The sequence below is a fragment of the Pituophis catenifer genome, unplaced genomic scaffold, assembly GCF_029215685.1.
Source record: "Pituophis catenifer annectens isolate HBS135680 unplaced genomic scaffold, rPitCat1.0.hap2 SCAF_10, whole genome shotgun sequence".
In the NCBI taxonomy this organism is placed as follows: domain Eukaryota; kingdom Metazoa; phylum Chordata; class Lepidosauria; order Squamata; family Colubridae; genus Pituophis; species Pituophis catenifer.
This window is the reverse complement of record NW_027256890.1, coordinates 10312267-10339838: the sequence shown is the minus strand read 5'-3', so window position 1 is coordinate 10339838 and position 27572 is coordinate 10312267. Positions and strand designations below refer to the sequence as shown.

At 40.1% G+C, this 27572-nt stretch overlaps 2 protein-coding genes across 2 annotated transcripts in view; both read left to right on the top strand.

Moving 5' to 3' along the window:
* The window catches only part of LOC139322104 (immunoglobulin lambda-1 light chain-like), a 526174-nt gene that overhangs the window by 473948 nt on the left and 24654 nt on the right, over positions 1-27572 (top strand). The gene's annotated exons all lie outside the window — the stretch shown is intronic.
* Positions 419-27572, top strand: LOC139321566 (immunoglobulin lambda-1 light chain-like). The gene is made up of 7 exons (XM_070950314.1): positions 419-470; positions 805-1122; positions 15289-15324; positions 20166-20482; positions 21891-21952; positions 24243-24325; positions 27014-27572. The coding sequence occupies exons 1-7, from the start codon at positions 425-427 to the stop codon at positions 27331-27333; spliced, it is 1182 nt and encodes a 393-aa protein (XP_070806415.1). The 5' UTR covers positions 419-424; the 3' UTR covers positions 27334-27572.

Genomic DNA, 27572 nt, shown 5'->3' with positions numbered 1-27572 from the left:
TAGGCTGAATAGAGTTGATCCTGAATAAACTGAGGAGAGGGAGACCATTTGGCCATTATCTTCTTCCTGGATGTTTTTAGACATCCCAAGGAAATGTTGAGGGTAGTGAATGCCCCAACCTTTCTTCCATTCTGGGTGAAGGAAGCAGGTTCCATATTGGTCTACTCGTAGAACAATATCTGAACAACCACCGCATTTGATCTCCATGGAGACAAGCTGATGCAAGGAAATAAATAAGCATCACCTGCATAAAAGTTCCCCTATGTTGGGAGTCATGAACCAATCAGAAGTCAGGAAAGCAAGAGGAAGAGCACAGAATGCAAATGGCTCCTCGAAAAAAAGGGGTTGATCTAAGAAGCCCCCAATAAAAGGCACTTACATTGAAGCAGAGGCTGAATTCACATCAGCCTGAGAACTTCTCAAAATGTTGGGAGCATCTCTCATTGTCCTTCTGGGGATCTGGTGCACAGGTGAGTGACGGACCACCCAGTACAAAAAACATTCCCCTATTAATGAAATTAATGAATCAAGGAGAGATTCAGCCTAGAAATAAGGAGAAATTTTCTGACAATGAGAACAATCAACCCATGGAACAGAAGTTGCCTTCGGAAATTGTGGGAGCTTCATCACTGGAAGCTTTCAAGAAGAGACTGGTCTGCCATCTGCCAGAAATGGTGTAGAGTCCCCTACTTGGGCAGGGAGTTGGACTAGATGACCTACAAGGTCCCTTCCAGCTCTGTTAATCTGTAATAATCTGTAACAATGAGTCCAAGAAACAAATCTAGAGCATTTTTCTTTCTCCAGGATCCAGTTCCCAGCCTACAGTGATTCAGGAATCCTCCATGTCACCTGCCCCAGGACAGACGGTCAAACTCTCTTGTTCCCTGAGCAGTGGATCAGTAACATCTTATGAACAATCCTGGTATCAACAAAAAGAAGGAGGTTCTCCAAGATTCCTTTATGGTTACTACAGCAGTGCAAGCGCAGGCACTGGAGACCTCAGCCGCTTCTCTGCCTCCAAGGAAAGCAGCCAAAATAAATGGTATTTGACCATCAGGGACATCCAGCCAGGAGACGAGGCTAATTATTACTGTGGTATATGGTATGGTGCTAGTAATGCGTTCCACAGTGATACAAACCTATGAGGAACTGAGACAAAAACCTTTACTACAAGGAGGAGCAGCAGTCGCAGAGTCATAAGTCTGTGAGAAAAACCATAAAGGAAGTTCTAAAAGATGTTTTAAGGATCATGAACACAAAACAAAGTGTTCGAAGAGAAAACTCCAAGACTTCAAACATTTTGGGGAAAGGTCAATGCCTGATATGGGTAGATCAATAGATCTAGATCACTAGAACAGTGATCATCTCTGTGACCATCTGGAGGAGCTCCTGCCCTTTAGCTCACCTGAGAGGAACTGAAACCAAATTGAAAAAAAAAAAAAAAAAAAAGCCACATCAGCTATTTTTTTGAAAAGGAACTGCTGTTTTCTGATATATTAGACTCTCTCTTTGTTAGCTGTTTTTTTTCTAATTACTTTTCTATCTCTCCTGAGAACTTGCTGGATAAAAAGGGGAGATGTAACAGCTTGGAGAATGTTAGCAGTTCTTGAGAAAAGATTTTGTCGAATTTTGCAAATCACTCATTCAAGAAACAACATTGGGAGAAAGATTGCTGCCTGATTTCAATATGTCTTGAGAAAGCTCCTCTCCTCTCCTCTCCTCTCCCCTCCCCTCTCTCCTATTCTCCTCTCCCCTCCCCTCCTCTCCTCCTCTCCTAACATCACTTTGCGAATCAGACAGCAGGAATGTCAACAGCATTTTGTCCCACCATCCTTGTGACAAATAGATGAAATAACAGATAGGCTGAATAGAGCCAACCCTGAATAAATTGAGGAGAGGGAGACCATTTGGCCATTGGCTACTTCCAGGATGTATTTTGAGATCCCAAGGAAGAGTTGAGAGGAGTGACTGGCCGAAACCACACATCTTGCTTCCATGCCAGGTGGAGAAAACAGGATCCAAGCTAGTCCACTCCTAGACCAATAGCTAACCAAAATCCTCTACAAACTCTCAGGAGACACCTTGATGCAAGAAAATAAGTAAGCATCACCTGCATGAAGGTGCCCCTCTACTGAGACACATGAACCAATGAGAAGTCAGGAAAGGAGGAGGAGGAGCAAACCATGCAAATAAGCCCTGGGGAAATAAAGAGGGTTGATCGAAGAAGCCCCCCAATAAAAGGTACTTGAGTTAACAGGGGCTCAATCACCAGAAGCCCAAAAAGGTCTCAACATGTTGGGAGCATCTCTCATTGTCCTTTTGGGGATCTGGTGCACAGGTGAGTGAAGGACCACCAGGTCAAGGATCTTCTCCTAGTAATGACCCCAAGAACATAAACTTAGACAATTATTCTCTTCCCAGGATCCAGTTCCCATCCTACAGTGATTCAGGAATCCTCCATGTCACCTTCCCTAGGACAGACGGTCAAACTCTCTTGTTCCTTGAGCAGTGGACAAGTACAATCTTATTCCCAATTCTGGTATCAACAAAAAGAAGGCGGTTCTCCTAGATTGGTTTTGTATTACTACAGCAGTCCAAGTGCAGGCTCTGGAGACTTCAGCCGCTTCTCTGCCTCCAAGGAAAGCAGCCAAAATAAATGGTATTTGACCATCAGGGACATCCAGCCAGGAGACGAGGCTGATTATCACTGTGCTGTGTGGTATTACCCTAGTAATGTGTTCCACAGTGATACAAACCTATGAGGAACTGAGACAAAAACCTTTACTACAAGGAGGAGCAGCAGTCGCAGAGTCATAAGTCTGTGAGAAAAACCATAAAGGAAGTTCTAAAAGATGTTTTAAGGATCATGAACACAAAAAAAAAGTGTTCGAAGAGAAAACTCCAAGATTTGAAACTTCATTGGAACATCATCCCAAAAGACGTCCACTTTGTTCCCCAAATCATTGTGTGCTGCCCAGTGGTGAAATGTAAAATCTGTTACTACCGGTTCTGTGGGCGTGGCTTGGTTTTTGTGGGGGTTAATATGACTGAGTGGGCGTGGCCAACTTTTTTTTTTTTTTTACTTTTAAAACCATTTTTTCTACAACATCTTCAGCTGAAGAGGTTGTTTAAAAAATGCTTTTAAAGCCTCTGACAATCCCAGCTGACTTGACTGATTGGCAGAGGCTTTTTTTCCTTTTAAAACCATTTTTTCTACAACATCTTCAGCCGAAGAGGTTGTAGAAAAAAATGCTTTTAAAAGCCTCTGATGATCCCAGCTGAGCCGCGCGATCATCAGAGGCTTTTTTTTTTTTTTACTTTAAAAGCATTTTTTCAGCCAAAGAGGTTGTAGAAAAAATGCTTTTAAAAATTAAAAAAAAAAGCCTCTGATGATTGCGTGGCTCAGCTGGGCAATGGGGGGGGGGCAGGGATTTTTGCTACCAGTTCTCCGAACCACCCGCCTCCATCGCTACCAGATCGGGCGGTGTGATCCGAATCGGGAGCATTTCACCCCTGGTGCTGCCTACATAGGAATGAGAGAACATCGACTTTTAATGAAATAGTCAAGTATTTAGTCCTTTGAAAAGATGATTCAGTCCAGAAAGAGAAAAATTAGCTGACCTTGTCCTCTCGATGATCATCGGGAGGAGCTCTTGCACTGACAGATGCTTAAAAATCTTTTAAGAATTAACCCTGATCTAAGATTACTGGAACCCAGAAGGATCACCACTCTCCAGTGAAGCCCGAGTTCTTAAACCAGAGCACTGAAATTTCTCCATGCAAACACACACTCCAATGTGGTGAAGATAAAGCAATCCACAAACATCTACTTTGGTCATTTCTGATGGCATCTAAAGAAAACCGATTCCTTCCAGATCTGTGAGTTTCTGTGTAAGAGGAACAACAGTTTCTTCTGATTAAGAGGCTGGATGTAGCTAGAGGCAGCTACCTGACACTTGAGTTTCCTAACATCACTCTTCGAACCGGATAGCAGGAACATCAACAGCATTTTATCCCACCGTCCCAAATATAGATGGAACAACAGATAGGCTGAATAGAGCTGACCCTAAATTAACTGAGGAGAGGGGGACCATTCAGCCATTGGCTACTTCCAGGATGTATTTTGAGATCCCAAGGAAGAGTCGAGAGGAGTGACTGGCCCAAACCACCCACCTTGCTTCCATGCCAGGTGGAGAAAACAGGATCCAAGCTAGTCCACTCCTAGACCAATAGCTAACCAAAATCCTCTAATAACTCTTAAGAGACACCTTGATGCAAGAAGATAAGTAAGCATCACCTGCATGAAGGTGCTCCTCAACTGAGACACATGAACCAATGAGAAGACAGAGGAGGAGGAGCAAACCATGCAAATAAGCCCTGGGGAAAAAAAGAGGGTTGAGCGAAGAAGCACCCCAATAAAAGGTACTTGTGTTGACAGATGGGCTCAATCACCAGAAGCCCAAGAAGGTCTCAACATGTTGGGACTATCTCTCATTGTCCTTTTGGGGATCTGGTGCACAGGTGAGTGAAAGACCACCCAATGCAAGAATCTTCCCAATTAATGACCCCAAGAACACAAACTTAGACAATTATTCTCTTCCCAGGATCCAGTTCCCAGCCTACAGTGATTCAGGAATCCTCCATGTCACCTCCCCGAGGAGAGACAGTCAAACTCTCTTGTTCCCTGAGCAGTGGACAAGTACAATCTTATGATCAATCCTGGTATCAACAGAAAGAAGGAAATCCTCCCAGATTCCTTTATCATTACTACAGCAGTGCAAGCGCAGGCACTGGAGACCTCAGCCGCTTCTCTGCCTCCAAGGGAAGCAGCCAAAATAAATGGTATTTGACCATCAGGGACATCCAGCCAGAAGACGAGGGTGATTATTACTGTGCTGTGTGGTATTACCCTAGTAGTGTGTTCCACAGTGATACAAACACAGGAGGAAGTGAGACAAAAACCTCCAAGAGAAGAAAGAGCAACAGCGTTCAAGAGTCCTTTCAGTGATCTCAATTCTTCAAGCGACATCCTTTTTCTCTTGCGCTCAGACAGAAGCTTCAATGAAGCTGGCCTGTTCTTTATGAGTAGCAGACAGAGGCTGCCCTTGATAACAGAACAACAGAATAGCTGAGTCGGAAGGGACCTTGGAGATCTTCTAGTCCAACCCTTTGCTCAAGCAGCAGACCCTATACCATTTGAGATCAATGGTTGTTCGGCCCATTTCTCTGCTTGATCTGATGTCATGTTTGACTCCAGCAATTCCTCTTTGAAACTCTGCACAGCATTCATGGAGAATTCCATAAGCTATGAGTTGTGAAGGGATTGTCTCCCTCAACACAAGTCTCATGGGCTGACAAAATGAGGTTCTCCTCCAAAATAAGCTTGCACAGCGCTCCTTTCAGACAGGAGATCAACCCATAGCGGAAGCATCATCATCCTTCTTCTTCAAAGCTTTCTAGATCCCAGTTTAAGAATTGGCCGTGTTATCATCTCATCCTTGGTGAACTGCAAGTTTGGATTTTTCAAGAAAAGTTGATTCATTCTTAACCAAAATAAAAACAACCGAATATTGAGATCGATGGGTGTTTTGGCCCAAGAAGCTTCCTCAACTCTGGTTCACTCTAATCTGATTTTCAGTCTGGATTTGATTGAAAGGAGAGATGAAAGAAGGGATGAAAGAAGGAATAAAAAGAGGAACAAGCTGAATTTGCATAATGGGATGGAGCCCAGATTCCTGCAGGTTTATTTTTTTTTTAATTTTTTTTTATTATTAAAATATAAACACAGATATAAAGACAATACAATACAAAGACAAACAAAAAACCCACCACCTACAAACCCACCTAACATTTTACATTTACGCTTTTGTCATCAACAGAATATATGTCATTGAGCTTATATAGTTTAATAAAGAGTAATTATTAAATGTCTAATTCCAATGTTATAACTTTTCACTACAAATTTACATTTCGTATGGGTTCATCTCCTATGGGATGGACCAGACAAACAACACATGTACTTCCAAAGACACATAATTCGGGCCTCACTCTTCAAGATTTGGCAGGGAATTAAGAAAACTTATTATACTAAAATACCAAAATGGTGGTCCCCGATGGAGGCATTGATATTTCCAAATACCCTTGAAATCGGAAAGATGATGAGATACCAAGATTTACTGAATCATGAAGGAGAACTCACTCCAAGACATCAACTCCAAAATGGCGATATAAATATTGATTGGTGGCACTACACTCAAATACACTCAAGATACAATACGGATAAAATCAAATATGGAATTGCAAAAGATCTGAACGAACTGGACAGAATTTTATTAGGAGCAGACCAGAAAATGATTACTAAAACATATAACTACCTTTTGAGAGACAAATTAATAGAAGAAACAGTTAAACATAATATGACAATGTGGGCCAGGGACATAGGACATAATATTCAATTGGCAGACTGGGAGAAATTATGGAAGCAGAACATAAAAATGACAAGAGCCACATCTTACAAGGAGAACCTCATTAAGATGTTTTATAGATGGCACATACCACCAGCCCGACTTGCCAAAATACACCCAAACACTTCGGCGTTGTGTTGGAAATGTAAATCGAAAAAGGGGACATATTATCACACTTGGTGGAAATGTAGGAAAGCCCAACACTATTGGCAAGATATAAAAAATATTATCGAAGAAATAACGAACATTCAAATAGAAAACAGTCCAGAATTTTTTCTATTTGGCATGATAACGGCACAACATCTTAAGGAAACGAAATATCTCATCATACATATCTTGACAGCAGCAAGACTACTGTTCGCGCAAAACTGGAAATCAGACCAACTCCCATCCAAAGACAAAATCGTTGCAAAGATAACAGAGTGTGCTGAAATGGACAGATTGACGCTGGAACTCCAGGAAAAGGAAGAAAGCGAATACTATCTTGTATGGCACCAATGGTATCAATGGCTGGAAAGGAAAATCAGCAAAAATGTAGAGGACAGAAATTAGGGTAAAGACTTTCACAGATTCCTGCAGGTTTAAAAGGAAAGTCGCACTCTCCCAATTTGAGTTTCCCAGGTCCCCTCTCTGCCTCTGACTCAGAGCCCTCATCAGAGCCTTCCCCAGACTCCAGGACTGGCCCATGTTCCTCCCCAACCTCCTCACTGTCCGAATCTGCTGCCAGCTCCACTGGCCGCTGGCGGGCCACAACACCTTGGTCAACAAAAAGTCCTGATTTTGCCACCAATATTAATTCATTTTTAAACATGATTCAGCATTCCCTCCCACCCGCTCCACTTCTAAAACAAATCTCCATGAACCAACTAATGTACCTTAGCAGGAGCCTCAGAAAATGAAGAATCTGGTTATTATTTATAAAATAAATTGTAATGTTGGTTTTTTTTTTTAAAGTGAGGTCTTTTGTTATGCATGCAAATAAGGATAGCTGTTTCCGGCTTCCTATTCCATAAGAAGCATCTCTAAGGAGCCACTCTACCTAACTTCACGTCTTCTCCATGGGTGGAAAGGCTGTGGAGCAAAAGTTTGACGGTAAATCTAATCCCTTGAAACAATGCAATATAAGACTCGTGGGTTCTTCTGCTTTCTTTAGAGAATGGCTTGGTGTTTTCCTGTGGTTTGAGCTTCAAATGTTCAGCTTCAAAAAGTTCAACTTCAAAAGTTATGCGGTTTCACAGAAGTAGACACTTAGGAAAATCCCACATGTCTCTGGGGACTTCAAAATTTCACAGTGCCATGATCCTGTTGTTTTATGATCATTTCATTGAAGAAAAAAATGCCCTGTACTGCCATCTTTCAAATTATTTAATATTTTAATTTCAATATGTAGAGGAAGCTGTTTCATAGGTAGATGGGTTGATGTGTTGATAAATCATAGAAGATGGGAGAAAGAGGGGAGAGAAAGATGGAGATAGATAGATAGATAGATAGATAGATAGATAGATAGATAGATAGATAGATGGATGATAGATAGGGAGGGAGGGAGGGAGGAGAGAGAGAGAGAGAGAGAGAGAGAGAGAGAGAGAGAGATGATAGGCAGGCAGGCAGGCAGGCAGGCAGATGATAGAGATAGATAGATAGATAGATAGATAGATAGATAGATAGATAGATAGATAGATAGATAGAGACAGACAGACAGACAGACAGACAGACAGACAGACAGACAGACAGACAGACAGATGAGAGAGAGAGAGATAAGATGGATCATGGGTGAAATCCAGCAGGTTCTGACAGGTTCTGGAGAACCGGTAGTGGAAATTTTGAGCAGTTCGGAGAACCGGTAACAGAAATCTTGAGTAGTTCAGAATCCGGGATCCCCACAATCCAGGTCCTCAATTTACCTACCTCGGAAGGATAGAAGGCTGAGTCAACCTTGAGCCTGGTGAGATTTGAACTCGCACTAATTGCAGGCAGCTGGCAGCTAAGTGCTACATAACAGCACTTAGTCCGCTGCACCACCAAGGCTCTTCTGATGCCCACAAATCATTTAAGATGATTTCTGAGCTCTACTGGCAGTCACACCTCCTTTTCGAATTCTCTGTTTTATTTGGAGGAGGAAGACAGAAAACTAAGCTGCCTTCGGCATCTCTTTGGTTCTGCTGCCATCTTCAGGATTGCTCCAGAAGCCGGTGGGTTGCAAAAAAGACAATTGGAAATTTAAGATTCACATGCAACATCATTCAGTACCACCAGTGGGGGATGTGACCCAAATTATGAGCATCACACTTGATGCTTTGACACCCAGATTATGACTGGGAAAAAAAACAACAGAAAAACCCAATTTTGCCAGCAGATGGTGAAATAGGCCAAGAAGACACCAACTCAAGAACTTCAGTGCCCAAGAAGCTACTGATGTAATTCTACTGGGTCTATCATTTGTACTTTATTTTTATTTATTTTATTTATTTCGTTTGTCAAACATATACGAGATAACAGGAATAAGTATATTAATATTTTATTACTTTATTTATTTATTTTCTCAAGCATGTAAACATAATTATAAATACATGAAAAGGACACGAATAAAAGGGGACAGTAGGACAGGGACCGTAGGCACGCTGGTGCACTTATGCACGCCCCTTACAGACCTCTTAGGAATGGGGTGAGGTCGACAGTAGACAGTCTAAGGTTAAAGTTTTGGGGGTTTGGGAAGAAACCACAGAGTCAGGTAGTGCATTCCAGGCATTGAGCACTCTGTTACTGAAGTCGTATTTTCTGCAGTCTAGTTTGGATCAGTTTACCATGAGTTTGTATCTATTGTGTGCTCCTGTATTCTTTTGGTTGAAGCTGAAGTATTCATTGGCTGGTAGCACATGATTTTATGTACTATGCTTAGGCAGACCAAAGACGGAGAAGTTCTAAATTGCCTAAGCCCAAAATCTGAAATCTGGATGTCAGCACTTCAAGCTGCATTTACTCTAGTGCTGACATAAGAAGGAGAAGCAGAGGCGTCTGGAAAGGGACGTTTGACTTTTCACCTACTTATTTTCCCTGGAGATAATATCCCCTAGGAGATGGGATGGGAGGGGGGAAATTCCTTTGAGCTGGAACAGTAGATTAGGGGTAGAGTGACTTGGAAGATGGCCAATGAGTGCAGAGGAGTGAGGGAAGGAAAGGGAGGGTTTTGGGTCGGGAAGTCAGTGTTGGCTACAATGGAGTCGCAGTTAGAATGTCGTGCTTAATAAATGGGAGTTTTTCATCAGAGACTTTGTTTGAAATGCAATTTATTTGAGACGACCTCAAAATCTGACACTGGTGGCATAAGGTATTTTGTTGCAAGCAGAGAAGTGGAGGACTCTTCTTGTGAAATATCTCTGGACTCATTCGATTGTATTAATGTCCGATATGCAGTGCGGGTTCCAGACTGATGAGCTGTATTCAAGAATTGGTCTGGCAAAAGTTTTGTATGCCCTAGTTTGCAGTTCAATATTACCAGAGAAGAAGCTACGCAAGATTAGGTTAACAACTCTTAATGCTTTTTTAGCAATGCTGTTACAGTGAGCCCTGGCACGTAGATCATTTGAGATGAGTACTCCAAGGTCTTTTACAGAGTGAGGGTCATCTTTAGGTCGTATCGGTCCAGCTTGTATTTTGTGTTCCGATTTTAAGAAGGTTTTTAAGAAGAGACTGGACATTCGGTTGTCTGAGATGGTGTAGGTTCTCCTGCTTGAGCAGAGGGCTGGACTAGAAGACCTCCAAGGTCCCTTCCAACTCTATTCTGTTCTATTCTATTCTATTCTATTCTATTCTATTCTGTTCTGTTCTGTTCTGTTCTGTTCTGTTCTGTTCTGTTCTGTTCTGTTCTGTTCTGTCCTGTCCTGTCCTGTTCTGTTCTGTTCTGTTCTGTTCTATTCTGTTCTGTTCTGTTCTATTCTAATATATTAATATATAACATCTTAATCAAATTGTTGTAAATATTAGCAAATATAATCAGATCAAGCTGAATTGATTGGTCTTCCATGAAATCAGTAAATTAGCAAAAAAAATCCTCTTTGGGCATTCCTATATTGTAAAAATGGTGGAATTTTCTCTCTTTTGCTTTCCAGAATGGTACAAATATGGAAATATTCTAATTTCCTGTCCTGAGCAGAACTTTGCATTGATGGCTTAACGAATCTTCTCCAGTTTTGGTTTTAACAATGAACGTTGAACTCTAAGGAAATCTCGAAGGTGCTTTTTCAAGAGGCAACTGGACTTTCTGGTTTTTCTTTGAAGTTTTGCTTCTCATCCAAGAAGCTTCTTCAGCTCCTTTAGGACACCCATGACCTGGATGACTGAGAATCTCCTTCGACATCTAAGGAAACCTGAAATACAGAAGGATCTTGACAGACTTGAACATTGGACGCTATCTAACAAAATGAAATTCAATGGTAAAAAAAGGAAGGTTCTACATTTAGGCAAGAAAAACCAAATGCACAGGTACAATATATGTGGTACCTCGCTCAATATTAGTAACTGTGAGAGGGATCTTGGAGTCCTAGTGGACAACCACTTAAATATGAGCCAGCCGTGTGCAGCAGTTGCCAAAAAAGCCAACATAGTTCTAGGCTGCATCAACAGAAGGATAGAATCAAGATCACGTGACATGTTAATACCACTTTATAATACCTTGGTAAGGCCACACTTGGAATACTGCATTCAGTTTTGGTCGCCACGATGTAAAAAAGATGTGGAGATTCTAGAAAGAGTGCAGAGAAGAGCAACAAAGATGATTAGGGGACTGGAGGCTAAAACATATGAAGAACGGTTGCAGGAAGTGGGTATGTCTAGTTTAATGAAAAGAAGGGCTAGTGGTGACATGATAGCAGTCTTCCAATATCTCAGGGCTGCCACAAAGAAGAGGGAGTCAAGCTATTCTCCAAAGCACCTGAGGGTAGAACAAGAAGCAATGGGTGGAAACTAATCAAGGAGAAAAGCAACCTAGAACTAAGGAGAAATTTCCTGACATTTAGAACAATTAATCAGTGAAACAACTTGCCTCCAGAAGTTGTGAATGCTCCAACACTGGAAGATTTTTAAGAAGAGGTTGGATAACCGTTTGTCTGAAGTGGTGTAGAGTTTCCTGCCTAGACAGGGGTTTGCACTAGAAGACCTCCAAGATCCCTTCCAACTCTTGTTATTTTATTTTATTCTATTCTATTTCAGCTTGTGGGGTGCACAAATAACGACCCAAAATTCCCCAGCTTTCCCTTTCTAGCCACCAACTGTCCATCACCGACAAATGTTTGGGCCACGAAGAGGGAGAACTTCCCTCCTTCCCCACCTGAGGACAGTTGGACATAAAATGCAAAGTCATGTGGTAAGAAAAACAGTTCTCTGTGGTTTCCGGAAATGCCAGATGCATCTGAGGAACGTTGGTTGCTGAAGGCTTACCAGATGCCTTCAGAAGTGGAGAAGAGAATACTGAAGCTTCTTGCGTACTGGATTGGGCTTGATGTGAATACACCGCTCACATAGCTTTCTCCTCCTCCTCCTCCTCCTGTGGTAATTTTCTTGTGGATCTTCTGGATGGCCAGGAAATGGAGCTGCTTGGCCATATGGAAGCCATTTTGAATATCTCTTCTCTAATGGATATCTTAACAATGTGACAGGAATACAAACAGGTTACCCTTCTCTTTTTTTTAAGCCATTATTTTTAGGTTTGATGCCTTTCAGGTAAATCATGAATGAAGCCCTGCCGAGATTCATCGATGATTTTATTAGATCTACAACAAAACGTCACACATCACTCCTGCTTAGGAGCCTACGTTTATCATCATACCTGGTTTTTGATTGGTTTCTCTTTCTATTCCTCAAATTGGTCACTAAATATGCCTTTCATATTTAAAGCAGTTTCAGATTGCAATTTTCTTTCTTTACTTTTTTCTTCCCTAAAGCTCTATCATACTTTTGGATATATTGGGCCTCCCTTGCTCTTTCTTAAAATCTCTTCTTTGTGGATATTGCCATTTTGGAGATAAAAGAACCTGCCTTTGGAAAAAGGAGAAAAACCAAGCTCTAAACGGATTATAATTTTTCCCAATCAAGACCTCTTCTAGGGAAAAAAACACTATTTCCCTGCATCAAAAGAGAATTGCGTTGTGTTTGTGGATTAATGTCCAGGAATCTATTCAACATGTCCACTATTTCTATAAATAAAAAGGTTTTCGTATGTAAGTTCCACTGGAACAGAATGGATAAAGTTTATTTCAACGTCTTCTTCTCTGCTTCTACCATTAATCTGTCGAAGATGCTACAAAGGAAGCCCTTCTTTCTGGTAAAGTATTTGGAATGGTACTGGATGATACAAGACAGGTAGAGTCCTGGATGAGACCACCTTAATTCTCCTGATTGAAAACATCCAAGAAAGTTTGTGATGGGCCTGGAATTCAGGTAGGAAGGGAAATAGTTTCCCTATGGCTTTAATCTCTCTTCTGTTGTGATGACTAATTGTTATAGTCTAGATTATTCACCTGTGATGATATTTAAGGAACCAGCGACATCATTTTATTCCTAAAATCAATTCCTATTCAGCAAATATTTGAGAATGGAAGAGCCAACGTCAATGATGGGTTGCAAAGAGTGTGGAATTCGTGGACATTCGTGGAAATAGATTATTATACAGTATTGTTGTATGGTCTTTACTTGCTGGATGGCAAAGGGACTTGAGTGACAGACACTCTTTAAAATGCAGACACAATTGTTTTCCAAATTTTTCTGGATCGGAGGAGGAGAAGGAGGAGGAGGAGGAGGAGGAGGAGAATAGAATAGAATAGAATAGAATAGAATAGAATAGAATAGAATAGAATAGAATAGAATAGAATAGAATAGAATAGAATAGAATTCTTTATTGGCCAAGTGTGATTGGAGACACAAGGAATTTGTCTTTGGTGCATATGCTCTCAGTGTACATAAAAGAAAAGATATGTTCATCAAGAATCATAAGGTACAACACTTAATGATAGCCTTAGGGTACAAATAAGCAATCAAATCATACTAGGAAACGATCAATATAAATCGTAAGGATACCAGCAACAAAGTTACAGTCATACAGTCACAAGTGGGAGGAGATGGGTGATGGGAACGATGAGAAGATTAATAGTAGTGCAGACTTAGTGAATAGTTTGATAGTGTTGAGGGAATTATTTGTTTAGCAGAGTGATGGCGTTCGGAGGAAAACTGTCCTTGTGTCTAGTTGTTCTGGTGTGCAGTGCTCTATAGCGTCGTTTTGAGAGTAGGAGTTGAAACAGTTTATGTCCAGGATGCGAGGGATCTGTAAATATTTTCCCAGCCCTCTTTTTGACTCGTGCAATATACAGGTCCTCAATGGAAGGCAGGTTGGTAGCCATTGTTTTTTCTGCAGTTCTAATTATCCTCTGAAGTCTGTGTCTGTCTTGTTGGGTTGCGGAACGAAACCAGACAGTTATAGAGATGCAGTGATGATGATGATGATGATGATATGATGAAGATGTTATCCATTCAGTCATGTCCAACTTTGGGTGATTCTATGGGCCAGGTTTCTGCACATCATCCAATCTTGTATTTTGACTGTGGGTTTTGCTGATTAGATAGCGTTGTTTGTTATAGAAATGGCTGGTTTATATTGTTGTATAAATATAAAAAGCTGAGGTTTGATGGTATTATCTTAACCTACTGCACCAAAAGGAGTCAAATGCTTTTCTCTCTCTTGCTCTACACTTTTATCTTCCCTTGTGTTTATATCATACTTTGATAAACTAATACAAATTTTGAACTCACTGTGTGTTAATCTTCGGGGGTGGAACCTATGTGACAGTCACAGGTAAGTTTCTTTAAAATGCCGATACAATTGTTTTCTAACTGTTTTTGATTTTAATTTGTGTTGGGTTTTTTTTCTTACCGAACAATCTCAGTCTCAAATGAAGCATCTTCAGTATAGTTTAGCAGGTCACATTTAAAAAAATGCTTTGATTTTGTCTTTCATGTTGTATAAAGAACTCTCAAATAGACAAAATACAGATAGCGTAAAGAATTTGGATTCAATGACCGAAATATTTGAGAATGGGAGAGAGCAGGGTTGATGATGGGTTGAAAAGAATGTGGAATTTGTGGAATTTCATGGAAACAGATTACATTTGGAGCAGAGTGTTCCTTGTCTTTGCAAGGATTCCCTTAGCGGAAAAATTTGTGAAGACCTTCAATAGAATATGCTACCTAGTTGCCTGCTAGTTCAGAAAAATGTGGAGATATAATTGGGTCTGTCCAACGAGTAAGCGTTGCAAAGCAAATTATGGCTTTGTTAAAAGAACTTGGGAAATGCAAGGGTGATCCAACTCAAAAGTGCCAAGTCGCAAAAGTTGATGGAGTTTAGCAGAGATAGCTAAATTGATTGCTCCGATTAAGGAAAAAAACACAATTGCCTTTGTTTCTAATTGGAAGCCACTTCTGGACTTTTTGCCTGAGGTGCAAAGAAATAAAACTTTGATTGTGGGTTTTGCTGATTTGATAGCTTTGTTTGTTTATATTGTTGTATAAATATAAAAAGCTGATGTTTGATGGTATAATCTTAACCTACTGCACCAAAAGGAGTCAAATGCTTTTTTCTCTCTTGCCCTACACTTTTATTTTCCCTTGTGTTTATATTATACTTTGATAAACTAATACAAATTTTGAACTAAAAAAATGGCGAAGTCCATATTCCCTACAAAGTGAGCGATAAAACCTCCGAAATAAAATCTAAGGTCTAAGAAAGCAGAAGTAAACTGCTACAAGAAATATTTTTGTATGGCCATTACTCACTGTGTGTATATCTTCGGCGGTGGAACGGAACTGTCAATCTCAGGTAAGTCTCTTTAAAATGCCAATACAATTGTTTTCCAACTGTTTTTTATTTTAATTTGTGTTTTTTTTCCTCACCAACCAGTCTCAGTCTCAAATGAAGCATCTTCAATATAGCTTAGCAGGTCACATTTTTTAAAAATGCTTTTGTCTTTCATGTTGTATAAAGAACTCTTAAATACATGAAATATGAAGGGGGTTTTTTTTGGTCTTTTTTGAGCTGATTAAGTCTGAAGTATAATATGCTCTTAGTTGGATTAAGTCATGTTTACTAAGAGAGGAGTAATTATTCAAGTGATCCGATGATTTGTATTCCTAACATTTTGTTTTCGTGGTCCTTTTTTTCTCCAAGGTGTTACGTCTTTGTCCCCTAAAAAGCATGATAATCTGTCCTTGTTGTGTTTAATAGTTTATTTCTCACTGTCCTTTTCAGGAAAACAAAATCCAGGTAATGGTTATTATGTCAAAATGTTATGCGAATCTTCAGTATCTTGGGGGGTTTGCACATAGTTGATTCAGCTCATAGATCATTTAAAAATAGGATCCTATCAAATCATGGATGGATTGTTCAAAAAATAAATGTGGTGAAGTATACTTAAAGAAGTCAGGGTAAGAAAAATAGGAAAAGTGTATCAGATCTTTTTCATCTCTTTGGGTTTGTATGTGTTGTGTGTTGCAAGACATTAGAAATGTGAGTTCCCATGCTGATTTTAAGGCAAAAGGCAGAGACAGTTTTGGGGGGGGGAAAATAGGAAAATAGAACTTGTAACCTTTAAAAAATTCAATTTTTCTCTTGCTTGATTGTTTAGATTTCTTTATCTAATCACAAAGATTCCTGCTAATTTCTACAGATCTGAATGAAAGACAAGAAATGTGGGAAGGTTGATGATAAACTTTGAAATTCAAAATAGATTTTTTTTTCCCTATCAAAATAAATCTTAGACAAGTATTGTGGTTGTATTTGGTTAAGTCCAGCATTAATCATTCTTTTTTAAAAAAAAAAAATAGCTAGGATCTGTGACTAACATTATAGTTTATGGGTCTGAAGTATAACATCTTAAAAATCATCTGAAAACATTATTTACATAATATTAGTACCTAACAATAAATCAAAATATATTGAAAAGGATGCATTGCTTGGTCATTCACCAAGCCTAAGCAAAACCTTCAGATCCTTTTCTTTAAAAAATCATCTTAAAAAATTAATCTTCACGTTTGTTTTATTTTGTAAATGGAAAGGGATTTTTTTTACAAATAGAGGTGAAATTTCACTAAGAGATAAAATGAAGCATAGGAGAATTTGAAGCTGGAGAATTTGAAAACTGCACACCAAAATTACAAACTCTCGAACTTCAATGGGCTAAAATCAGGTTGAATGTCTCTGTTTCTTCTTTTGTGTTGTTTTAATTTTACCTTTATTTTGCTTTTTAAAAAAAAAACAAATCCATAGATAAAAGGTGAGGGAAGTATGACTGGGCAAGAGATAATAAAGTACACAGTTAAAAGAATAACAGAGATTTTCTTATTGATTGATGGTCAATAGTGTTGCTCAGAATTTTGATACCTATTCTCCATGCTCAAATCCACTCTCAACCCCATTAGGGAAAATATTTGCTTTCTTCTTGTCTGAGATAGGTAACCAATTCCTTTGCTTTAAAAAGAAAGAAAGAAAGAAAGAAAGAAACTCAGAATCAGTCAGGGGTCTCCCAAGCGTTTAATTAAATCTGGAACATTGGATGAGAAAGATATTTAATCTATTGTAACCTGTACTGTATGACTGTAACCTGTTGTTGGTATCCTTAAGGTTTATATTGACTGTTTCCCTATGACTCTCATTAAGTGTTGTACCTTATGATTCTTGACAAATATATCTTTTCTTTTATGTATTCCGAGAGCGTATGCACCAAGACATATTCCTTGTGTGTCCAATCACACTTGGCCAATAAAGAATTCTATTCTATTCTATTCTATTCTATTCTATTCTATTCTATTCTATTCTATTCTATTCTATTCTATTCTATTCTATTCTATTCCATTCCATTCCATTCCATTCCATTTTTTCTCTTCTCTTCTCTTCTCTTCTCTTCTCTTCTCTTCTCTTCTCTTCTCTTCTCTTCTCTTCTCTTCTCTTCTATAGCTATCACACCCCTTTTGTCATTCTTAACCACCACACTTCAGATTGCTGATTTTACAACCCATTACAAATTAGCAAAGGAATGCAAAGTTTTATACAGATCTTGTCTAGATTATTTGTGGTATTGGAATATATTTATATCCCCTTTTCATTCATTACGGAGTTGAAACTGGACAGGTCCAAAATTATGTAACTTCAGTTGCTTCCTTGATTATTGAGTGATATGATGCTTGATACGTTAGTATTATGTTCCATGTATCAGTTTATTAACTGTCATGAAATTTCTCCTTAGTTCTAGGTTGCTTCTCTCCTTGATTAGTTTCCATCCTTTGCTTCTTGTCCTGCCCTCAGGTGCTTTGGAGAATAGCTTGACTCCCTCTTCTTTGTGGCAGCCTCTGAGATATCGGAAGACTGCTATCATGTCTCCCCTAGTCCTTCTTTTCATTAAACTACCATAGACATACTCAGTTCCTTCAACCGTTCTTCATATGTTTTAGCTTCCAGTCCCCTTGATAGTTATAGGTTACTTAAAAGAGACACTTCTGGATACTTTGCAGTTATTATTTAGAATTGATATCAGAAGGGCCAGATCTGAATTTTGAGACAGCTTTTCTCTCAAGCCTTCCCAAATCAACCACGTTTATCATTTGAAATGTGTCTTTAAAAGTGGCTGTTACATTAGATTGTTCAAATTATGATTTTATTTGTGGGACCTTTGAGACAATACCTGGACAAATCCTGTAAGTTTTCTTGGCAAGTGGTTTGCTTGCCTGCTTCTTCCTAGGGTGCAGAGAGAGGGGTTGTAAGTTCTAGCCCTACTTTAGGCACAAAGTCAGCTGAGTGACAGCTTGGTCCAGTCCTTCTCTTTCAGCCTAGGAAGGCAGCAAGTGCAAACCACTTCACAACATATGAAGAATGGTTGCTGGAACTGGGTATCTGTAGTTTGATGAAAAGAAGGACTAGGGGTGACAGGATAGCAGTGTTCCAAGATCTCAGGGGCTGCCACAAAGAAGAGGGAGTCAAGCTATTCTCCAAAGCACCTGAAGGAAAGACAAGAAGCAATGGGTGGAATCTAATCAAGGAGAGAAGCAACTTAGAACTAAGGAGAAATTTCCTGACAGTTGGAACAATTAACCAGTGGAACAACTTGCCTCCAGAAGTTGTGAATGCTCCAACACTGGAAGTTTTTAGGAAGAGGTTGGATAACCGTTTGTCTGAAGTGGTGTAGGGTTTCCTGCCTAAGCAGGGGGTTGGACTAGAAGACCTCAGGGGTCCCTTCCAACTCTGTTATTCTGTTATAGTCCTTAGAAGTAACTACAAGGATTGTTGGAAGACTAAGAATGGGAGATCAAATCATATCAAATCAAAATTTTATTTCGGTCCCGACACCACCAACAAAGAGAAATCTCTTTTGTTCACTGATTATAATCGGTGTTATTCAATTGCCAAGCCATATCTGACAATCGCAACCTTTTGATCACATGACCATGGGGGGCATGCTGTAAGGGTTGTAAGTGTGACAAAGGTCGTAAGTCGCTTTTTTTAGTGCTGTTTGAACTATCACTAAATAAATGGTTAAAAACCAAGGACTATCTACCTGGTTTCCCCGAAAATAAGACCCTGTCTTATATTTTTTTGAACCTGGCCTTATTCCCATGCGCTCAAAAGCCCGATTGGGCTTATTATCAGGGGGTGTCTTATTTTGGGGAAAACAGGGTATCTATCTATCTATCTATCTATCTATCTATCTATCTATCTATCTATCTTGTTTCCCCAAAAATAAGACCCTGTCTTATTATTTTTTTTGAACCCTGAAATAAGCACTTGGCCTTATTGCTATGCGCTCAAAAGCCTGAATGAGCTTATTATCGGGGGTGTCTTATTTTGGGGGAAACAGGGTATCTATCTATCTATCTATCTATCTATCTATCTATCTATCTATCTATCTGCCATGTTTCCCCAAAAATAAATCCCTGTCTTATATTTTTTTGAACCCTGAAATAAGTGCTTGGCTTTATTGCTATGCGCTCAAAAGCCTGAATGAGCTTATTATCAGGGGGTGTCTTATTTTGGGGAAAACAGGGTATCTATCTTTCTATCTATCTATCTATCTATCTATCTATCTATCTATCTATCTACTGTGTTTCCCCAAAAATAAGACCCTGTCTTATATTTTTTTTGAACCCTGAAATAAGCGCTTGGCCTTATTGCCATGCGCTCAAAAGCCGGATTGGGCTTATTATCAGGGGGTGTCTTATTTTGGGGAAAACAGGGTATCTATCTTTCTATCTATCTATCTATCTATCTATCTATCTATCTATCTATCTATCTACTGTGTTTCCCTGAAAATAAGACCCTGTCTTATATTTTTTTTGAACCCTGAAATAAGCGCTTGGCCTTATTGCCATGCGCTCAAAAGCCTGATTGGACTTATTATCAGGGGATGTCTTATTTTGGGGGAAACAGGGTATCAATGTTATCAGTCTTGTCAGTGGTGGGTTGCTACCAGTTCGCCCAGGATCGGGCAGCAGGAGGCTCCGCCCACCCGCCCGGACACTTCTGCGCATGTGCAGAAGCATTGTGCGCAAGCCCACAAGCGAACTAGTAGCGACGGGAATTTGAAATCCACTACTGGTCTTGTTACTCGGTCCATGTTATATTTCAGTCTTAAGATTCAGTGTGGAACTTCATGAGATCTTCCTCTCTTCCAGGTCAGCCCACCGTATCGCCTTCGGTGCAAGTGTTTGCTCCTTCCCAGGAAGAGGTCAGAAATCCGAACCCATATACATTCGTGTGTCTCCTAACCGAATTTTACCCTCCTGCATTCGAATTGCAATGGAAGGTCGATGATAAAGTGATAACCTCTGGAGTGGAGACCACCAAAGCCAGCAAGCAAGATGGCAAATATCTTGCCAGCAGTTACATGAAATTGACTGAGGCTGAGTATCGAGACCATAATGCTGTCACCTGTGAAGTGACACATGACAGTAAGACCATTGCAAAGTCTGTGTCGAAATCTGGAAGTTGTTAACTCTAACATGAATTCCTTTCCTGCCATCAGGAAGGAGAAATGAGTCCCTTCTCCTGGGCTCTCGTTCATTCTTTCCTAAACTTAGTTTGATCAATAATATCTCTTTCTAACCCATGTAGTTACACCCTTTGTAGCCCCTCCATGCCTTCGCCCTTGAAATCGATCCCCCTCCCCACCTTTTGATTCTAGTATTAGATTCTACTGTCAGCATATTAATAAAGATGGATGTATTTCATTTCTGTGAGTGTCTTTAGCAAATTTATGAAGAATACCAAACAATATAAGCTTTCCTATCTTGGAGGGAAAGGTGGTCTGTTCCCAAGATCCTATTTCACACAATTAACCACATTCAATGGGGGGGGGGATAGGTTGATTCTCTTGGAGATATCATGAAGCATCATCGGCTTTGGATTCCCTGCGTGGGTATTACATCAAATTGATACATGAATTGTTCTCAACTTTGAAATAAAAATGCCTTCTTCTTTAGTCGTAATGCTAGGAGTTTTGGGAAGATATGGGATGATAGAGGTTCTTTCAATAATTCTAAACAGCCCCCCAGCAGATATCAATATAGGATTGGATGGAATTGGACATCTCAGTCTATCTATCATCATCATCATATCTATCTATCTATCTATCTATCCATCCATCCATCCATCCATCCATCTATCCATCTATCCATCTATCATCCATCTATCTAGCTATCTATTTATCTGTCTGTCTGTCTATCATCTATCTATCATCTACCTACCTACCTACCTACTTACCTATCAGTGGTGGGTTTCAAATTTTTTTTACTACCGGTTCTGTGGGTGTGGTTTGGTGGGCTTGGCATGGCTTGGTGGGCATGGCTTGGTGGGTATGACAGGGGAAGGATACTGTAAAATCTCCATTCCCTCCACAATCCAGGGGAAAGTTACTGCAAAATCCCCATTTCCTCCTGATCAGCTGGGACTCGGGAGGCAGAGAATAGATGGCGGAGGGGCCAGTCAGAGGTGGTATTTACCGATTCTCCAAACTATTCAAAATTTCCACTACCGGTTCTTCAGAACTGGTCAGAACCTGCTGAAACCCACCTCTGCTACCTATTTATTATCTATCGTCTATCATCTATCTGTCTATCTATCTATCTATCTATCTATCTATCTATCTATCTATCTACTATATCGCATGTCACAAAGTGTAAAAATACAGCACACTATTAATTCAAGCCAAAAGTGACATATATAAAAGGGAAAAATACCAGTTACAAAAAAACCCTCCAATCTAGGTCAGATTCTGTTGGGGATATCAAGAAGCATCATCTGGTTTTGGATCCCTACATTGGTATTGCAATACATTCACACATGAATTCTTCTCAAGTTTGAAATGAAAATGCCTTGTTCTTTAGTATTAATGCCAACAGATTTTGGAATATGAGATCACCATGTCCCTTCCAATAACTCCTCATTCGCCAATTGATATAGAGTAAATATATGGTTGAACTACTATCTCTCAAGCCACCAAGTGTAAAAATACACTATACCATTAATTCATGCAAAAATTGGCATTATGAACATATATAAAAGGAAGAAATCTTCTAAAGTTGACAATTCGTGGAAGGCTAGAAGGAAATATCTGGCCATTGGCTTCAAAATACCTGGGTATTGGTCATTTAATAAGAGTACTTCCATCCTTTCATCAACAATGACCCAAGAGTTGATCCAATTCAGGAATGGGTGTTTTAGCTTTGATTGACAGTGCAAGTACAGAGGGCATTTTTAAAGCACCCTGTGTTGAAATAGCTGACCAATAAAGCTGATAAATAAATAATGATTGAATGAATGAAGTGGACTCCACCTCTAGGTTTGAGCAAATACATATTCAATTCATCATATGGAAGATGGACAAAAAGACCAGCTGTCACCAGACCAGAATCTAGCTAGGAAACCTACATGCAAAGGCAGGTTTAATTGTTTCATATGGACTGCTTGCAATTTCAAAACTATTTGGAGATGATTAATATCCATTGGTCTGGTTGAACCCGGTTAAGCCCTTCACGAGATGTTTATTTTGTCATTGGACTGAGTTAATTCCTTGTTGCTGAGGACAACATAAGAAATAGCAGATAGGGGAAGCATCATGGATGGGTTTCAAGGATCCACCTTGTTGTTAGTTGCGAAGTTGTATCCGACTCATCGCGACCCTATGGACAATGTTCCTCCAGGCCTTCCTGTCCTCTACCATCCTCTGAAGTCCATTTAAGCTCACGCCGACTTCTTCAGTGACTCCATCCGGCCACCTCGTTCTCTGCCGTCCCCTTCTTCTTTTGCCCTCCATCGTTCCCAGCATTAGGCTCTTCTCCAGGGAGTCCTTCCTTCTCCTTAGGTGGCCCAAGTATTTGAGTTTCCTCTTCAGGATCTGGCCTTCTCAAGAGCAGTCAGGGTTGATCTCCTCCAGGACTGACCGGTTTGATCACCACGCAGTCCAAGGGACTCGCAGGAATCTTCTCCAGCACCAGAGTTCAAAGGCCTTGATTCTTTGGCGCTCAGCCTTCCTTATAGTCCAACTTTCCCAGCCCTACATTGCAACTGGGAAAATCAGGATCCACATAGGCCTCCGAATTCTTTTCAGATCTATGAATCACTGACTCAAAAATTGCATTTCCACTTTTTCAGGAAAAAAATCCCTGGAAGAAGGTCGGAGATCTTAGCAGATAGTGTCCCTATCCCGTCCCTATCCCATCATCAGAGACTTCCCCAGACTCCAGGACTGGCCCATGTTCCTCCACAACCTCCTCACTGTCTGAGTCTGCCACCGGCTCCACTAGCCGCTGTCAGGCCACAACAATAACATCCCAATTCCACAATGGAGCATTGTGCATGAAAGCACCATGGGTCGATATTTAGGAACTACCTAGACAACCCAGAATCTTTTAAAATCTATGAATTTTAGGACTTGATTGCAGAGCCTCAATAGTTGGCTCACTCAAGGAAAAAAAAAAAACCTGGATCAGAGCCATGTGACTCATAGGTCTCCATATGTCAAAATGTATTTTACAAGCTACTGAAATTTCCATGAAAGTCTACATTCTAAAGGCCATCACAAAACCACCTTCCAAATCTCCACTCCAGGCAAAATCTTGACACAACGCACTTATATTTACGGTTAAGGAAAGCTGCAGATAAGCATGCAGAGAATTCCTAGTCTTCCAGAAAAATTGTCCTTCTTAGGAATTCAACTGGAAGACCTGAATAGAAGCAGGCATATCCCATGGTCCAGGACCTTCTTGGAAGCGTTCTTCATATAAGGTATCCTGAGACATATAAAGCTATCTATCCCACATCATTCACTGAGCTTTCAACCTCAAGGCCATTTATATTCAGAGGAAGTCAGAATCAGATAAGGGTCACTTCCTGGAGGTCCATTTTCTGAAGGATCTATTACTATTCTTAATGGTGGACTACAAAAATCATAATACAGTGATCAAGCTGAATTTCAAGAACAGATCCAGTGCATTGGGTTAAATTCATCAGAAACAATAAGAGCATAGACAAAACTTCAGTAACCTGTCACATTTCTTAAACATAGTTTATTTATTATATAAACTGCCAAAGCAGTTCTCGAAGGACCTGAGATCTTTCTCAATCACCAACAGGTCCTTCTTTGATGACTCTGAAAATGGATCATTGGGGTTTTCTTTCCCAAAATGCATTCCATGGGATTTAAGGAACTTGAAACAACCTTGTTAAGGACACCACTGTTGCTCTATCTGAAGAACATCAAGAGAGAGAAGGTTTTTGTATAGCCATGTATCACTGTGGTGGATATTCGGAGGAGGAACCCAGCTAACCGTCACAGGTAAGTCAATGAATTGATCCCAAATCTTTCTTTCCACATGTAATATTTTCATTTTTTCCTCTTTTTCCTCTTCTTTCCCTACTTTGACTCCATGCACTTTGATTTTAGGGTTGTTTTTGATTCAACAATGATGATCGGGTTTTTTTTCAATGAAAACTGAACATTTAGCCCAGGTCAGGACAGGTAGATTCGAATCCTTATGATTTCATTTTCCCTGTTTGCAGAGACACTTTGATTTTCATGACCAGGTTCAATGCGATCTTGAGAAATCTCACTGGCGGCTACTTTTATCCTCAGGCATAATTTTCCTGTGGATTAAAAGATGAATCTGTATTGTGTTCTCTTCAATGGAACTGAATGAAATTGGCTGAAAGTCTGCTTTTATCACTCTGTGTTTAGATGTTCCAAGTGGATTTAAGGAAGCCAAAATAGGATACATTGTCAATCTGATCTTTTGCTTTATCATTTGGTTTAAAAAAACATCTCCAGCTTCTGAAAAAGACAAGACAGAGATTTTAATCTCCGGTCATCAAAATTACATTAAAATGTTGGGATGTCTGATCAACCATTCATCATTCATTCCAACGGCCAAATCAGTCAATGCAAGGAGTTCAATCTTTGCTACAAATCCTGATGTTTCCTTCTTCTTTTTCTCTTGTTTTGCTTATTTATTTATTTTTTTTTTATTTGATTTATATGCCGCCCTTCTCCGGAGACTCAGGGCGGCTTACAATGCGTTAAGCAATAGCCTTCATCCTTTTGTATATTTATACAAAGTCAGCTTATTGCCCCCACAAACTGGGTCCTCAATTTACCAACCTTAGAAAGGATGGAAGGCTGAGTCAACCCTGAGCTTGGGGAGATTCGAATTAGCAGTAATTGCAGGCAGCTGAATGATAATAACAGGCTCTTAGTCTGCTGCGCCACCAGGCTCTTAACATAATTTGTTCAAGTTTACTCTAGCCGCCCAACTCCAATGGATTCTGGTCAGTGATCTCCCTTGGATTGAAAGGGGATCTGCAGCAGGATCTAACATTAGATCTCGGGTTAGATTTAGAGCTACGATGGTGATTGTCCAAATTATCCGCCTTTCAGAAAAATATTCCATGCCACAAAGTTAACTCTCAGATTCTATGCATAAGAGATACCATATGGATATGATGTGTGCTATTAAATAAATAGCATATGGATTCGGGGAGATACCAGGCACATTCCCATCTCTCTTTGGCTCAAGTTTGCAGAAATGGATATGTGATTGAACCATCAATTTCTCAGTTGGCGGAGGCTCCAAGTGGTGAATGAATGTGGTGTGATTGTGAAGGAAACAGAAGTGGCATTGATCCCTTGTGGTGGAATGATTGCCTATCCAACTTTCACTTCAGAAAGTTCCACCAGAGTTTGGTCAAATTATCTTTTCCTATTTTGTCCAAACTAATAAGATCAACCACCAAAATAAGTAACCTCTTATCAAGTGAAAGATGTATTTGTGGGGGACATCTCTTAGAAATGTTTCTGGTGGCATGCATGTCATATGTATTCTTTCAATTTGATGACTTGGGAGAAGGAGATCAAAACAGCATTTTGTCAATGTTGGGCTATGGGAACCAACTCATAATGATATATCAATTCGTCTCTCATCAAGTTGGAATCCAACATAAATTGGACACCTCTAAGACATTATCTACATAATATCAAAAGAAATCTGGGTTTAGTGCTGTTTGAACTATCACTAAATAAATGGTTAAAAACCAAGGACTATCTACCTGGTTTCCCCGAAAATAAGACCCTGTCTTATATTTTTTTGAACCTGGCCTTATTCTCATGCGCTCAAAAGCCTGATTGGGCTTATTATCAGGGGGTGTCTTATTTTGGGGAAAACAGGATATCTATCTATCTATCTATCTATCTATCTATCTATCTATCTACCTTGTTTCCCCCAAAATAAGACCCTGTCTTATATTTTTTTTGAACCCTGAAATAAGTGCTTGGCCTGATTGCTATGCGCTCAAAAGCCTGATTGGGCTTATTATCAGGGGATGTCTTATTTGGGGGGAAACAGGGTATCTCTCTCTCTCTCTCTCTCTCTCTCTCTCTATCTATCTATCTATCTATCTATCTATCTATCTACTGTGTTTCCCCAAAAATAAGACCCTGTCTTATATTTTTTTTGAACCCTGAAATAAGTGCTTGGCCTTATTGCCATGCGCTCAAAAGCCCGATTGGGCTTATTATCAGGGGGTGTCTTATTTTGGGGGAAACAGGGTATCTATCTATCTATCTATCTATCTATCTATCTATCTATCTATCTACTGTGTTTCCCCAAAAATAAGACCCTGTCTTATATTTTTTTTGAACCCTGAAATAAGTGCTTGGCCTTATTGCCATGCGCTCAAAAGCCTGATTGGGCTTATTATCAGGGGATGTCTTATTTGGGGGGAAACAGGGTATCAATGTTATCAGTCTTGTCAGTGGTGGGTTGCTACCAGTTCGCCCAGGATCGGGCAGCAGGAGGCTCCGCCCACCCGCCCGGACACTTCTGCGCATGTGCAGAAGCATTGTGCGCAAGCCCACAAGCGAACTGGTAGCGACGGGAATTTGAAACCCACTACTGGTCTTGTTACTCGGTCCATGTTATATTTCAGTCTTAAGATTCAGTGTGGAACTTCATGAGATCTTCCTCTCTTCCAGGTCAGCCCACCGTATCGCCTTCGGTGCAAGTGTTTGCTCCTTCCCAGGAAGAGGTCAGAAATCCGAACCCATATACATTCGTGTGTCTCCTAACCGAATTTTACCCTCCTGCATTCGAATTGCAATGGAAGGTCGATGATAAAGTGATAACCTCTGGAGTGGAGACCACCAAAGCCAGCAAGCAAGATGGCAAATATCTTGCCAGCAGTTACATGAAATTGACTGAGGCTGAGTATCGAGACCATAATGCTGTCACCTGTGAAGTGACACATGACAGTAAGACCATTGCAAAGTCTGTGTCGAAATCTGGAAGTTGTTAACTCTAACATGAATTCCTTTCCTGCCATCAGGAAGGAGAAATGAGTCCCTTCTCCTGGGCTCTCGTTCATTCTTTCCTAAACTTAGTTTGATCAATAATATCTCTTTCTAACCCATGTAGTTACACCCTTTGTAGCCCCTCCATGCCTTCGCCCTTGAAATCGATCCCCCTCCCCACCTTTTGATTCTAGTATTAGATTCTACTGTCAGCATATTAATAAAGATGGATGTATTTCATTTC

What these genes read in the sequence shown, in the direction of transcription:
- LOC139321566 (XM_070950314.1), top strand. Translation starts at nt 425, where the DNA reads ATGTTGGGAGCATCTCTCATTGTCCTTCTGGGGATCTGGTGCACAG. An exon ending in GTATGGTGCTAGTAATGCGT is followed by an intron (nt 1,123 to 15,288) that starts TCCACAGTGATA and finishes CTCACTGTGTGT; the next exon opens with ATATCTTCGGCGGTGGAACG. An exon ending in AACGGAACTGTCAATCTCAG is followed by an intron (nt 15,325 to 20,165) that starts GTAAGTCTCTTT and finishes CCTCTCTTCCAG; the next exon opens with GTCAGCCCACCGTATCGCCT.